Genomic DNA, 16,771 nt, shown 5'->3' with positions numbered 1-16,771 from the left:
ACAATGAATGGCATAATCCAAGTGTTCAACAGAGGTCCAAAGAAAGTGGGAGGCAAGGCAAGAACCATTATGCCTATGGCAAAGCTCAAATATGTGACATGACTTACCCAAGAACACAGAGCCAGTGAGTGGAGTGCGGACTTAGATGTGGGACTTCTAATTCCAAATCCAATTCTCTTTCTACTACACTAAGCTGCCCCTTCTAACAAAGTCTAGACTTCACATTCCTAGGCTTGCCCTTATATTTGCAAATTCAACAGTTTTGTTCCAGCAAACAAAAACAAGAAAAAGAAAGTTAAAGAACAATTACAAACTGGAAGAAATATTTATAACATACATGACAAGGAGCTAATAACCTTAATGTGTAAATATTTTGTAAATGTCAGTAAAGGAAAAAAAAAACAAATAGAAAAACAGGTAAATTCAACACTTCACAAAAGAAAAATGTTTAAAAAACACATGAGAAAATAACCTCATTAGTGCTCAAAGAAATACAGTGTGATACCATTTTCCCTATGGGGTTATCAGAAACGTAAATGAAATACTAAAAAGAATGTAAGAAGTACTAACAAGAAAGAAAAAAAATGGTATGAAAATACACACAAAAAATTAATTCTTTAGAATAAAGTTGTCAAAGTGAAACTACTACATATTTTTAAAGGAAAATGATAATACCAGTACTGGCAATGGACAGAGGAAACAGGCAACCTTCTAAACTGCCAGTGAGGATACAGATTGATGTCTCTCCCGGGGAAGGGACTGTGTCCATCCTTTGGCCCAGCTATCCTATGTCTACCAACTTAACTGGAAGAAATAATAAAGAATGTGCACAGAAAACTGGCTTTAAAATGTTCATCACTAGACTACTTAAAAGAGTAAAAAGTAGAAACTGCCTACATGTTTAATATGATGGGTTGAATTGTGTCCCCACAAAACATTTATGTTGAAGTCCTAACCCCTAATACCTCATAATGTGACTTTATTTGGAAATAGGGTATTTAAAAAGGTAATCAAGTTGAAATGAGATCACTGTGGTGGGCCCTAATCTGACTGATACATAAAAAGGGGAAATTTGGACACACAGACAGACACTCACAGAGGGAAGATAATATTAAGAGATAAGGAGAATATGACATAAAAAAGAAGCCTGGAGAGATGCATCTATAAACCTAGAACTGCCAAAGATGGCCAGCAAATCCCTAGCAGCTCGGAAGAAACACGAAAGGATTCCCCTCCAAGTTTCAGAGAGAAAATGGTCCCGCCACCACCCTATCTCTTCTGCTCTGCAGAACTGTGTGGCAACAAATTTCTACTGTTCAAGGTCACCCAGGTTGTGGAACTTTGTTATGGCAGCCTTAAGAAACTAATATCTTCAATAATAAGGAAATAAGAATAAGTCATTATCTCTCCAAACAGTGAAATTAGTCATTACTGATTACAGCAGTCATTAAAAATGCAGTTGTAGGCCCGATACAGTAGCTCATGCCTGTAATCCTGGCACTTTGCGAAGCCAAGTCAGGAGGACTGCTTGAGGCCAGGAGTTCGAGGCTAACCTGAGCAACACAGCAAGACTGTCTCTACAAAAAATGAAAAAATTAGCCAGGTGTGGTGGTGCAGGGCTACACTCCCAGCTACCTGGGAGGCTGAGGTAGGAGGTATCCCTTAAACCCAAACCCTAAACCCTTGTTTTGAGGTTACAATGGGCTATGATCGCATCACTGCACTCCAGCCTGTGCAACAGAGCAAGACTCTGTCTCTAAAAAGGAAAAAAAGAAAAGAAAATGAAGTTGTAAAGGAATATTCACTTACATAAGAATATATTCCTCTAAAACTTCATTTTTAATACAAATCAAACATTCAATTTCATTTTGTACCTTCATGAACTCACTTATGGAAATGCATCTTTATATACCCAACTGTAAATATCCTGACAGTAACACTGTCTAAAAGGATTTTAATAATTCTAAAAGCCACTGTGATACAAGTATGTTAAAGTATATCATTATATGCAGCACTGGTCAATTTTTATAAGACTTTTTCCCCAAGGGAAGAATCATGAGTACTAGGAAACATAAGTTGAGTGAATACAGCCAAGTTGCTCTCACAGAAACTGAAGTATATTCTGAACATAATTTTTTAACTATGGCCACTTCTGTTGTTAGTGGCTATAAGAGACTGATGCTATAAAAGTATGAGCAGTGGGAAAACTGAAATAGAGACAATTTCAAAAGTCAGACAACACGTTCTGTATACATTTAATCCCTTATTTTGAGCACTGTTGAAGAAGAAAAAAATCTTCACTAAGAGAAAATGTTTTTTCCACATCACAAATAAATGTTAAATAAATATTTAAAGAACTAAAAGCCAACCCAAATGATAAAGATGTATGATTCCAACATGAACTATGTAGCCCCAGTCAATAAGTAAACTTACCTGTCCGGCGCCAACTTCAAAAGATTCATAATTCACACACACAGAAGACACGCAAGCACCAACTGGAAGTTTCCTCTTTGGCTCATTAGATTCTGAGGGGAGGGAAGCCATGTCTTTAGTCTTCTGGGCACTTTGCTCTTGTCCTTTTGTAGAAGTGGCAGCTGCTGCCTTCTTTTCTGACACTGCTTTTTTCTGTAAAATACCAAAATTTAATAACATAATCATGAGGAAAGGTTCAGCTCTCAGCTATCATTACAAAACACGCTATCTCAGTATTAAGGAATGATCAGCAACTTCTTAGGAATAGTAACAACATTGTGATTACTTTAAAAAATGCCTTTTTATTCCCTGCAGCTTTTGCTTCAGCTAATTAAAAAAAAATGTCCAGGCCAGGCACAGTGGCTCACCCCTGTAATCTCAGCATTTTGGGAGACCAAGGTGGAAGATAGTTTGAGGCCAGGAGTTCAAGACCAACCTGGGCAACATAGTGAGACCTCCATCTCTAGAAAAAATAAAAAATTAGCCAGGCCTGGTAGTGCATACCTCTGGTCCCAGCTACTCAGGAGGCTAAGGTGGGAGGATCACTTGAGCCTAGAAGCTCAAGGCTGCAGTGATCTGTGATCGTGCCACTGCACTCCACCCTGGGCAACAGAGAGAGACCTGTCTCAAAAAAATTTTTTAATTAAAAAAAATTTTTACATGTCCTTTTTAGAAATGCATACTATTTAGGGAACAAATGCCATCATGTCTATAGTTTAAAATTCTTAAGAAAAATAATTAAGAAGCAAAGAAAATATAGCCAGTTACAACTAAGCATAAGTATTGGCTCTCATTAGACAAATCTCAAAAATATTGAGTAAAAGAAACCAGGTACAAAAGAACACGTACTGTTCATTCTACTTATATGAATTTTTAAAATAAGCAAACTATTCCATATTGAAGGAAATCAGAAGAGTGGTTTTGTGGTGGGAGGAGTTAACTAGAAAGAAGCGTGACGGAGCTACCTGAGCTCTCTCATGAAACAAATAAACACAGAACATAGAAATGAACTCAGAAATGTTCAATTTCTTGTTTTAGGCAGTGACGGACGACACAAGTGCATACAATCGTGAAAACTCATCCTATTGCACACTTAAGATCTATGCATCTCAGCACAGTGGCTCAGGCCTGTAATCCCAGCACTTTGGGAGGCTGAGGTGGGAGGATCACTTGAGCTCAGGGGTTCAAGACCAACCTGAGCAACATGGCAAGACCCCATCTCTAAAAAAACAGAAAAATTAGCTGGGCATGGTGGTGCATGCCTGAAGTCCCAGCTACTTGGGAGGATGAGGTGGGAGGATTGCTTGAACCCAGGAGGCGGAGGCTGCAGTGAGCCATGCGTGCACCACTGTACTCCAGCCTGAGTGACAGAGTGAGATCCTGTCTCAAAAAATAATAATTTTTTAAAAGATCTATGCATTTCCATATATAAACAAAAGTTTCGGGGCATCTATATAAAAGGTGTTATCTCAGTTGGGCACAGTGGCTCACGCCTGTAATCCCAGCACTTTGGGAAGCCGAGGCGGGTGAATCATCTGAGGTCAGGAATTTGAGACCGGCCTGGCCAACATGGCAAAACCCCGTCTCTACTAAAAATACAAAAAAATTACCCGGGCATGGTGGCGCACGCCTGTAATCCCAGCTACTTGGGAGACTGAGGAAAGAGAACTGCTTGAACCTGGGAGGTGGAGGTTGCAGTGAGCCGAGATCCGCCACTGCATTCCAGCCTGAGTGACAGAGCAGGACTCCTTCTCAAAAAAAAAAAAAAAAGGTGTTATCTCTATAACAAAAGAAAAGCCATTCACACTGGTTTTCTAATTTGCCCTGAATACAGCAGCAACAATAACATCGGAGAAATTTAAACAGTTGGGTGGGAGGGGGACTTGTTTACTTCCCAATAGCACAAGTTAGGCTGTGAATGACTAAGTGTTAGTCTCAGTTTAAACAGCTAGTGATAGTGCCTAAACAACACAGCTGGCCAAAATGATCTTATTATTTAATTCCAAACACCAGGAAATCAGGAAAGTAAGTAACTGGTTAATTGAAAAGGCAATCTATAAAAAAGAAAACTCTTAGCCAGCTTGTAACTGTTTCCACCATTAATGTTTTAGAAGGCTTGGTTATCTCTGCCCTTTGGAGGCAATACAAAATTAAGCCTAAAATCCGAAATAAGGAACATTTTCAGGGTTCCTCACTTTAAATCTGCTTTCTCACTCAGAAGTACCTCCTGTTAAATTCATAAAACATTCTAAATTGCTGAGAGCTGTCTAAGGAGATCAGAAACTGTCCTGTTGCCAAGAGTTGCTTTGTTAAATTTGAAATACTTTTTAAACTGTGAACCAACAGTGTTTAAAAGTGAACCAACATAGGCTGGGCATGGTGGCTCACTCCTGTAATCCCAGCACTTTGGGAGGCCAATGCAGGTGGATCACCTGAGGTCAGGAGATTGAGACCAGCCTGACCAACATGGTGAAACCCCATCTCTACTGAAAATACAAAAATTAGCTGGGCGTGGTGGCAGACGCCTATAATCCCAGCTAGTTGGGAGGCTGAGGCAGGAGACTCGCTTGAACCTGGGAGGCAGAGGTTGCAGTGAGCCGAGATCGTGCCACTGCACTCCAGCCTGGGAGACAAAGCAAGACTCCCTTTCAAAAAAAAAAAAAAAAAAACTGAACCAACATATACACACTTGACTATCAATATCCCTAACACTAGAAAAAATTCCTTTTCAAATGAAAATTACTAAGATACTTTAAAAAGAAAAAAAAGCACAGTCACAAATATCACAAATATTTGATCTCCTTATTATAAAATAATCGCTAATTTTGGTCCCATTATTTCAGTTACAGTAAATCAACAGGACATACCATATTACTTTTGTATTGATCTAGTAGCACCTTGTTACTTGTAAGAAGTGTAAAGCAATCAATGGCAACTCAGCTGAGAAAGTTTCATGGGTCTTCCAAAGGCAATTACCTTTTCATTTAAAAAATAAGATCACTGTACAGATTTTTGCTCATTTCAAAACATTCTTATAATGCCATAATTTATATATCTAAGCAACTGCAGTCCATAAACCTGTCTCCTTCTAGAAATTCTTCAAGGACTATAGAATCCTTTTCTACTTTTTTCCCTTTCATTTCAGAATAAATTAAGAACATGGTGTAGGGCCTGAACACAAAGCTTCTCGTTTCTTGTTTTTGTTTTTTTTTTGCAGGCTTTTGCTTCACTGATGTATACATGGAGACAAGCATTTTTCTGTATGGAGCACGCAGCCTGTATACAGGAACAACACTGACACGCTTGTGTCCTAGTCTCAGTTTGACTACTGTGCTCATCAGAGACAAACGCCTGGAGATCTACTCACAGGGTTGTTGTGAGGCTCAGGTGAGATGAAAAGCTCTTTGTAAACTGGAATTATAGAACGATTCAACATACAAGAAAAATGACATGAAAGATACCTCTTAACTGCCAAAACTAATAACCTTTCTCAGCACTTAATCAAATACTGCTTGTCTATGTCTAAAATGTCTTTTGAGTTGCTCCCTTCCTCTACACCTCCTACCTTATACCCTATCATCTCTCTTTCAGTCACTGTACAATTACAATTACTACTATATAAGATTGCAGCCGCCTCCACTTCACACCTTTCCAACTTCATCTGTGCACTGTGACCAAGCAAACTCTCCACAATCCAAAAGTTAAAATTAAAATTTAGACTACACAGATGATTTGGTGCTACATCATAACTTGTGATAGAATAAGCAGGTCAGCATTTTGTAATGTTTAAAAACACCATGATTTTAATGGCCATAAGAATATGTTTTGAAAATCACTCCCTTACAAGAGAAAATCCAAGCCTCCACACCTGCCATTTGGGCCTTTGGAACCCTCTGCCCTTCCCAGTTTCCAGCTTCCCTGATGCTACAGGAAAACACATGCCAGATTGCAGAAGGCCATCTCCTCTGACCTTACCCCTCCTTCAAGCTCAAGCGCCATCACCTTGGAGAAGTCTTCTCTCACCAACCCCACGCCTGTCTCAACAAGCCAGAACTGCCACCTCTCATCTGCCTCAGGACAGCACACACAGCACGCTATTATGGGGCTGGTATGTTGTCATTTGAGCTCAACACGCTCCACCTAACTAGACAGCACACTCTTGGTTAATCTCCGGCTCCCAAGAATTGAACACAGTGCCTGACTCAAAAGAGGTAGCTGCTATTCAATAAAATGCTGAAAGACTCAATTCCTTAAGCTAACCATTAAAAAAAAAAATCAGTCCTATGACTTTATAGTCATTTCCCATATAAAGAAATGACGTAGGTTAAGTTCCAAATAGGTAGTAAAATAATAGAACCAGAGAAATTCAAAAGATGGAAGGACCATCAAAGAGCATGTTAATAACAATACAAATAAGACAGCCACCCTAAGTGTCATCTAATTTTTCTAATTAGAAAACCTCTGTAAAATTAATTTGATCAATAAATTAAAATTAATAAAACAAGTATATTTTTCCAGTTGTTCTAGTTTTAAATGCTTTTTAGCTGTTGCCTTGTTTTGTATTGTTAAAAATTTTTGCTATTTAGTGTTTAATGAGACTTTAGTGTGTATGTTTTTCCTCATCTCTTTAGATGATAAGGACTGGGAAGAAAGTGAGCTATTACTTGGTGCTAAGCTTTGCATGCATTATTTCATGCTTACTCCAACCCTATAAGGAAGGTATTATTACTTCCATTTTAGAAATGAAGAAAACAAAGGATCAGAAAAATTAAGAAAGTCACTCATGCTCACAAGGCTGAGGTGGGAGGATAGCTTGAGCCCAGGAATTTGAGACCAGCAGTGGGAAACACAGCAAGATCCCATCTCAAAATAAACAAACGAATAAAACCAAATAAAAATTGCTCATTAATATGCAGTTAATGAGTGGTTGAGCTGAGAATTTATTTGTCAGAACTTAACCAGTTTTTGCACCAGGAAAACCTTAAATATCCATTTTAAAACTGAAAGCCCTTCATCCTAGGAACTTAGTCCCAGGAAAACCAGGATGGTCACTTAGCCTAATGTGGACTTAAGCCCAACTCTGACTCCTAAGTCTGGGTTTCCATCAGCTCCATTACTGTGCCCTAGGTAGGGTGCAAACTAGCTTACCTAACCATAGCAGTATTAAAATTTTCTATAATATAAACGAGCTGGTCACACCATGAGTTTTAGTTTTTCTTGAGTCAGAGGTGAACTTTACCAGTTTGGCTGCTTTATGTTCTACAAAGTTAGCTATCTTCTTTCTGGGTCCAAGGGGTATCCCCATTTCCTTCAGGTCATCAACTGTACACATAAGCTTTAAAAGGAAACAGACAAGCACATTAATCAATCTAGTGATAGAAGAACTGAAATGAGAATATGAAAATTATAAAGAAACCACATCATCTAAAGCAATCTAAGAGCCACTCAACTTTTTAAAACTTAATTATTTTGTATTTAAATCATGCATTGGTTTAAGCTATAAAATCTTAGGCCTCCACACCTAAATCATTCTATTAATTAACAGAAAATACACATATGGTGTACAAAATTCCAAAGCTATAGTCAAGCATACGATGAAATATCTTCCTTCCACTGCTGTCCCAAACAGAATTCTCCTCTCAGCAGCAACTGTGGAAATTTGCTCTCTTTGAAGCGATGTCTTATGTATGCATAGCACCTACATGTTTTTCTCTGTGTGTGTGGTCTACTATGCACACAGTACTGAACTTTGCTCTCTTCATGTAAATGTACCTTAGAGACGGGTATCTCTGACACTGCATCATTCATTCAACAGCTGTAGGGTACTCCGTTATGTGGATGCACCATAAATGATTTCACTAGCACCCTACTCCTCAACACCAATGGTGTCTCTAATGTTTTGTTATATTGCAAACACTGCTGTGAGTATCCTTGTAGATAATTCTTGTGTGAATATTTCCCTATAGGAAATATTCCTGGCAATGAAATTGATGAAGCAAAGGGTAATTTTTACATTCTTAAAGATATTGCCAAACTGCCTTCCAAAGAGTTTGTACCAATTTACAGTCTGACCAACAATATATAACAATGCCTACTTCCCTTCATCCTGGCCACATAGCATATTATCAAACTTCTATTTTCTCAAACTGGTAAGTTAAAAAAAAATCCCATTGTACTTTCAATTTCCATTTCTCTTATGAGTTTTCATACGCCAATAAACCATTTGTTATTTCCTTTTCTGTAAATCATGTCTATATTCTTTGCCTGTTTACGTATCACACTGATGTGATGGTCTTTCTGTAACTGATTTGTAGAAGCTTTGAATATCAATGAAGTAAGCCCTCTGTCTATAATGTGTGTTGCAAATGTATCATTGGCCTTCAGATGTTGTTTATGGTGTCTACTGTTATACAGTTTTTTTCTTTGATCGCTTCTGGATTTTGCATCATACTCAGAAAGGCTTTTCAGATTATAAAAAAATATTCTTCTGTGTTTTCCAATTTTTTAAAACATTTCAGTCTTTGTCTACTCTGGAGTGTATTTTGATATGAAAGTGTTTATTCTTAATTTCCAATCTACACAAGAAAAACAATTTCAAACAAAATGAAGCAAACTATGATCAGTACCAGGGATTCCATATCAATCTTCTCCTTTTCAAAAGTGCTAAAATATTCAGAGAGGCTAAGTGCTTCCAGAGTTTCTTGCAAAGTTAGGACTTCTTCATTTTCAACATCAAGGTCACACGACTCATCCAAAGTCAGCTTTGGCTCTTCAGGCGTCTTTAAAAAAAAAAAGTATGAAAAACATTACAAGCTCAGAAAAACTCCCATATAATGACTCCTGATCTATGAAAACTCTGAAACAATTTTGCTTTACAGAGAAATCATAATTTTAGGCACAGTACTTTGCCATTCAAAGTTTGAATATTCTGGCCAGGCCCAGTGGCTCACGCCTGTAATCCCAGCACTTTGGGAGTCTGAGGCGGGTGCATCACCTGAGGTCAGGAGTTGAAGACCAGCCTGGCCAACATAATGAAACTCTGTCTCTACTAAAAACACAAAAATTAGTTCGGCTTGGTGGCAGGCACCTGTAATCCCAGCTACTCAGGAGGCTGAGGCAGGAGAATCGCTTGAACCCGAAAGGCGGAGGTTGCAGTGAGCCGAGATCACACCATTGCACTCTAACCTGGGTGACAAGAGTGAAACTCCGCCTCAAAAAAAAAAAAATTTGAATATTCTGAAAAGTATATAAATTTAATAAATCACTCAAGTCTCCATTTCCTATAATTTACATTTTTAAAAATCACAAACTTTCACATTTAAATTTATAACCCATAAGGAAGAGTGAGAAACTCAAATAATGAGCTATATGATTCCATTCCATTTCTAAACCTCAGTGTACTTTAATATGTAAAACCAGTTTCAGGGCTGGACACAGAAGCTATTATATTTGGGCCTATAACTGTACTCTGAATTTGGGGATTCTCTGAAGAGTTAATGATGCCAGCACTTTGGGAGGCCAAGGCAGGAGGATCGCTTGAGGCCAGGAGGGAACTCAAGACTAGCCCAAGCAACCAAGTGAGGCTTCGTTAAAACAAACAAACACACAAAAGTTTCAGGAAACAGTTCAGACTTTCAAAAATTGTTCAGCTCCATAGACTCTAAATCGAAATGTTAATTGGCCACGTACAGACGTACCTGCTTTTCCTGAAAATGTAGCTGCTTCACAACTCCATTAGCAACAGCAAGAGGTCCAGGGCACTTTGATAAATTCAAATCTTTTTGATTAGACAGGATGTCAAACAATATTAAAGAACCTACGAAAAAGAAACATTTTGCCTTATAATGTAGTAGGTACTTTTATAACACTAAATAAATTCTTTTTTCAATGTCTATAGTCAAAAGTCATACAGAAGTTACATGTTATTCAAGACCTGATAATTAATTATTTTATCAAACAGCAGAATAAATTAAAATACGTAGCATTCCCTAGGTAATACTAGAGGTGAATATAGAAAAGGCAGAATCTAAACTCAAAGCATTCATTTCTACCCTTTCTGAAATTTAAAATCTGTAATTCTTAATTTTGCACTAACAGTATCACCTACACTGAAAGCAGTTATGACTCAACAAAAATTGTATTTAAAATGTGAATATTTGACAGTTTTACCTAAACTGTGACCAGCAACAGAGACACCTCCTTTGAAGTCTGGGTTCCGACTCATAAAGAGTGCATGCAGACGGTTTATCTCCATTCCTACTTTTTCCACAATTGTCTGACAGTAGGTGGGGCTGTTATAAAATAAAATATCTAGCAAAGTTTCATTGGTAAAGTGACGAAATCGACCAATACTTGGCAAAGTGATTTTCTTAATATTCCTGTTTAAAAAGAAAAATACAGCACAGTCAGCATCTACCTTAAATTTACAGATTTTTCAAAGTTTAGATTTTTGACTCCTGAAAATACACTAAGAAAACCCCACAGACTAAATATGAGTTGTTTCTGTAGATAGTCATTATAAATAAATCAAGATAGGCCAGATGTGGTGGCTCACATCTGTAATCCCAGCACTTTGGGAGGCCGAAGTGGGTGGATCACTTGAGGTCAGGAGTTCAAGACCAACCAGGTCAACATGGCGAAACCCCGTCTTTACTAAAAATACACAAATTAGCCGAGTGTGGTGGTGTACACTTGTAATCCCAGCTACTCAGGAGGGTGAGGCAGGAGAAATGCTTGAAACTGAAAGGCAGAGGTTGCAGTGAGCCAAGACTGCACCACTGCACTCCAGTCTGTCGACAGAGCAAGATTCCATCTCAAAAAAAAATTTTTCATCAAAAGTTAGCCACAAGTCATGGCACGCACCTGTACACCCAGCTGCTTGGGAGGCTGAGGCATGAGAATCGCTTGAACCTAGGAGGTGGAGGTTGCAGTGAGCCGAGATTGTGCCACCACACTCCAGCCTGGGCGACAGAGCGAGACTCCACATCAAAAAAAAAATTTAAAATATAAATAAAGATAAACCAAAAAAATTTGTGCTGCCATATGTGGTGGCTCATGCCTGTAATCCTAGCACTTTGAGAGGCTAGGACAGGAGGACACTTGAGCCCAGGAGCTCAAGACCAGCTTGAGCAACACAGTGAGACCCCATCTCTACAGAAAATTTAAAAATTAGCCAGGCATGACGGCTTGCGCCTATAGTCCCAGCTACTTGGGAGACTGAGGTGGGAGGATCACTTGAGCCCAGCAGGCCAAGTCTACAGTCAGCCATGATCGTGCCAGTGCACTCCAGAGCCTGGGTGACAGTGAGATGCTGTCTCAAAAATAATTCAGTTTTTTTTTAAAGTTATTTGTGCCTATAACTATACTATGAATTTTGGGATTCTCTGAAGAGTTAGTTGCTATATAAGTCATAGGCAAAGATTTCTATTTTATTTTTAAAGAGGGAAGATTATTCTTCCATTTTTCTTCCAGTTAACTGCAAATCTGGACACCTGACAAAACTTGTGGGTCAAAAGGACTAAAGAGAATATCAAACAGAAAAAACAGGGCTACATGGAATGAAAAATCTTCGCTAATTTGAGAATGACCAAAATGAAGTTTAGGAATACACACAGAGAAAGAAAACACCCTTACAATAGGGCCTAACATAGACAAAACGCTGTTTGTAGAAATAGTTTTATTAAACTATGTACCCTGAAACATTACGGTGTTCACTAAAATCTAGACATGTGCCAGCATAACTATTACCTGTATTTATGATTCTCAATTGGGAGCATTCAAAATTGAGCAGAGTATTTTTAATTGTCACAGTGCCTGGTGAGCACTGCTAGTACTGAGTGGCCTTTACACTAAAGAAGTTAAGTGGTCTGCACTGCGACAGCAAAGAATTGTCCTGACAAGAGCATCTCCACTGAGAAACAATATTCTGAATCTGTGGTTCTCAGCCAGGGGTGATTTTTACCCTCCAGAGGACATCTGGCAATTTCTGGAGACATTTTTGGTGGGGTGGAAAGGCCATTAGGCATCCTACTATATAAAGGACAGCCCCCTGTCTAAACTGCTACAGATTAAAATTGTATTTTAAAACCAGCTAAAATTTCTTAATATTCTCTTAAATATTTACAAAAGGAATGCGCACACACACACACACAAAGTAGTGTGTAAACTTCACAGCCAATATTTAATCATATGTCAGAAGTATACAACTTTTAAAAACATATTAATTGAAGCTACAATAAACTATTTCATATTATGGTTTAAATTTTAAATTTAAATTTGACTAATTTGAAAAACAAGTTATCAAAATCCACAAACCTGTCCACACCTGTGGCGTCCCCACCCAAAGAACTATGCCAATGAACTGGAAGGAACTCCACTCTGCTTATTTTCCCGTCATCTAAAGATTTCTTGAAATGTGTCTGCAGCAATTTGAGAGAAACCACCCTAAAATCATCCACTTCAAAAGAAAAAAAAAAAAACAGAGAAAATAAATTAAATTATCCTAGCTTGATAGCTAGTCAGCAGTTACCTCAAATATGCCAGTATTTTTAATAACATAAAGATACATTTTTCAAAGAAAAAAATGAGGATAAGAGAATTAGTAAAATTTTTTAAAAAGAAAGGAATAAGTAACTTTTGGGAAGCTCTTTTAAACTTTCCATTATTGCAAAGGAATCGATGCTTGGGATGCATCAGTTTAACCACCACTGCTGGGAGGCAGTGTAGCACCTTGGGGAAAGCCTCTGGAATCACACTGCCGGCTCCAGGCTCCAGGCCCTACTGACTGTGATAAGGGAGAGTTTCACTTACTCCCACCCCTACCTACCTCTTCACCCCCAACCCCCACTGCCCCAGGCCTCAGTTCCTCATTAGTCACAGTAGTGGCGATAACAGTGACAGCGCCTATACCCCAAAGGTTTATTCGTGAGGGTCAAATGACAAGACATCTAAGATACTTGGCATATACCAAATATTCAATAAATACGAACTATTACTATATGGACATAAAAATAAAACTTCAAAAATTTAAGTCAATCAGGCAGATTCATGTTTCCATTAAACAACTTCTCCCAACTCACTGACTATAAATCCATTCAATGCAGAGGTGCTCCTAGCGGCTGCAGGTGCTCAGGCAAAGGCTGTCAGCAAGGCTAAATTACTTCCAAGATCCCTTCTAATTCCTCACAGTCTGGGATTTTATGCGTCACATATGTCACAAGAGCAAATCAAGTACAACTTAGTATTTCCCACTGACCACTTAAATTTCCTCTTACCGCCCCCACAGCAAGTAGTACACAGCTGGGAACTATCCTAAAAATGAATACTCCAAAGCTCTTCTATTAGTTCTCAGATCATCCCATGAAATACAATATACCCAATACTTACCACACTCAATAATGCTCCTAAAGCGTAAGTCACACACAGGTCCGATGCCATGCACCACAAACACCAAATGGTCAACTTGAGGCATCTCCCCTATCAAAAAAAATTTTTAAACATACATAAAAGATGGGAATTTGTTTGGATTTTCCTAATGGCAATATTCTAGATATCCCTTTTGTCATCACAAACTTGCCAAATAAATTCATGACCCTTCAAAGAGAATAAGCCTCATTACCCCTATCAAATTAGAGCAACAATTTGTCCCTCTTGGCAAATAAAAGCGAACTAGAACAAGAGGTGGAGGCAGCAGGCTCTCTCTGTTCCCGGAAGCTAATAGCACATGATGAGCAGCAGGTTTGTATCTATGGAGGCTCCACAACCTTGTGATGCTTCAGAACTCCCCAGGACACTAAGCCTCAGTGGAGATTACTCAGATTTCATAGTGTGAGTATTTATTTTATAAGAAACATACATTTTATTGAAACATTTTACATACACTTCAAAAAACATGAAATGTATGTAACTGTAAAAATAAAATCCATTCTTAAATAATAGTACAGAAGAAACCAAAGCATATACACCAAAGCAGGCAATGGCAAACAATGGCCCACAGGCCAAATCCTATCCATATCCTACCTGTTTTTGTTTTGTTTTGTTTTGTTTTGTTTTGTTTTGTTTTTGAGACGGAGTTTCACTCTTGTTGCCAGGGCTAGAGTGCAATGGCGCCATCTCGGCTCACTGCAACCTCCGCCTCCCGGGTTCAAGCAATTCTCCTGCCTCAGCCTCCTGAGTAGCTAGGATTACAGGCACCCACCACCACACCCAGCTAATTTTTATATATTTTTTTTTAGTAGAGACAAGGTTTCACCAAGTTGGCCAGGCTGGTCTCGAACCCCTGACCTCAGGTGATCCACTTGCCTCAGCCTCCCAAAGTGCTGGGATTACAGGCGTGAGCCACCAGGCTCAGCCACCTGTTTTTATAAATAAAGTTTTTAATGAAGGTGAAACCATTCAAGGAAAAACATAAAAACAAAATAAAGTTTTATGGGCCAGGTGTGGTGGCTCATGCCTGTAATTCCAGAACTTTGGGAGGCCGAGGCACGTGGATCACTTGAGGTCAGGAATTCAAAACCAGCCTGGCCAACATGGCAAAACGCTGTCTCCACTAAAAATACAAAAATTAGCCAGGCGTGGTGGTGGGCGCCTGTAATCCCAGCTACTTGGGAGGCTGAGACACAAGAATTGCTTGAACCCAGTGGGTGGAGGTTGCAGTGAGCCCAGATCACGCCACTGCACTCTAGCCTGGGCAACAGAGTGAGACTCTGTTCAAAAAAAACAAAGTTTTATGGAACACGGATATGCCCATTTGTTTACATACAGTCTTCAGCTGATTTCACACAACAATGGCAAAGCTGAATAGTTTGTAACAGAGTCCAAATGGCCTGCAAAGCCTATCTGCTATCTGGCCCTTTACAGAAAAAGTCTGCAATCCCCACACCAGAGTAATACAAACCAGTGAGGTGTAAAACCACGAGCCTAAAAGTGTTGCCAAACCTTAGTTCCAACCAGCAAAGTGCTTCTACACAACAAAACATATTTTAGAATCTATACTATGTGGTATGTGTATTTTAACAGAATTCCAAATTTAAAGATAAAGATATCTGTATGTCTCACTCATATGTAGGAACTAAAGAAGTTTATCTCATGGAGGTAAGGGCAGAATGATGGCTACGAGAGCCTGGGAAGGGTCAGGGGAAGTGAAGATAAAAAGGGGTCAATTAATGGGTACAAACATACAGGTATGTTGAAGGAATAACTTCTACTGTTCGATAGCACAGTAGGGTGACAACAGTTAACAATAATTTATTGTATATTTCAAACTACCTAGGAGAGGCAGGGTGCAGGGGCTCACACCTATAATCCCAGCACTTTGGGAGGCTGAGGCAGGCGGATGACTTGAGGCCAGGAGTTTGAGACCAGCCTGGCCAACGTGGTGAAACCACATCTCTACTAAAAATACAAAAATTAGCCGGGCATGGTGGTGCACGCCTGTAATCCCAGCTACTCGGGAGGCTGAGGCAAGAGAATCACATGAACCTGGGAGGTGGAGGTTGTAATGAGCCGAGATCACGCCACTGTACTCCAGCCTGGCCAACAGAGTGAGACCCTGTCTGGAAAAAAAAAAAAAAAAGAAAAGAAAAAGAAAAATACCTAGAAGAAAAGATCTGAAATGTTCCCAACACAAAGAAATGATGAATGTTTGAGGTGATGGACATACTACTTACTTCAATTTCATCATTACACATTCTATGCATTTATCAAAATATCAGGTGTACCCCATTAATATGTATCAATTAAAAAATAAAGATACAAAAGTAATAAAATCAAAAAGAAAGATATGGCCAGGCACAGTGGCTCACGCCTGTAATTCCAGCACTCTGGGAGGCCGAGGCAGGCAAATAGCTTGAGCTCAGGAGTTCGAGAAAAGTCTGGGCAACATGGCAAAACTTCATCTCTACAAAAAATAGAAATATTAGCTGGGAGTGGTGGTGCAATGGCTGCTGTGGCAGGGAATTCTAATAACTGTTTATTTCTTCATCATTCTAAAGAATGATGCTAAAATGGAGAGGACTAAAACAGACCTCAGTTCTAAACAAACTATACACACCGTCGGGAATTTCATCAAGGTTATCATCAATTCCACGCTTTACAACCCTGGGCCTTGTCTGTCCATCTTGCGTGGTGCCCCATTCATCTGGCACTGAGGAGGGCTGGAACTGAACAATAACCTTCAAGATGCAACAGAATTATGACAAAGCTCATTAACAAATTCTTTTCCACTACAGGCTAAGTAGTTTAACACATAATAAGCTATACCTCAGAGTACGGAGAGTTTATAAATTATTAGTACTGTTCC

General features: G+C 39.0%; 1 protein-coding gene across 1 annotated transcript in view; it reads right to left on the bottom strand.

Moving 5' to 3' along the window:
* Window positions 1-16,771, bottom strand: part of SEC23IP (SEC23 interacting protein) — a gene marked incomplete at its 5' end in the record, with an annotated part of 49,235 nt that overhangs the window by 13,086 nt on the left and 19,378 nt on the right. The window contains 8 exon segments of the mRNA NM_001133991.1: window positions 2,434-2,625; window positions 7,712-7,807; window positions 9,099-9,251; window positions 10,170-10,288; window positions 10,642-10,850; window positions 12,787-12,928; window positions 13,858-13,947; window positions 16,523-16,643. Of these exon segments, the coding sequence (NP_001127463.1) occupies window positions 2,434-2,625; window positions 7,712-7,807; window positions 9,099-9,251; window positions 10,170-10,288; window positions 10,642-10,850; window positions 12,787-12,928; window positions 13,858-13,947; window positions 16,523-16,643 (1,122 nt within the window).

Source organism: Pongo abelii, chromosome 8 (assembly GCF_028885655.2).
Source record: "Pongo abelii isolate AG06213 chromosome 8, NHGRI_mPonAbe1-v2.0_pri, whole genome shotgun sequence".
In the NCBI taxonomy this organism is placed as follows: Eukaryota; Metazoa; Chordata; class Mammalia; order Primates; family Hominidae; genus Pongo; species Pongo abelii.
This window is presented reverse-complemented; position numbering and strand designations above follow the sequence as displayed.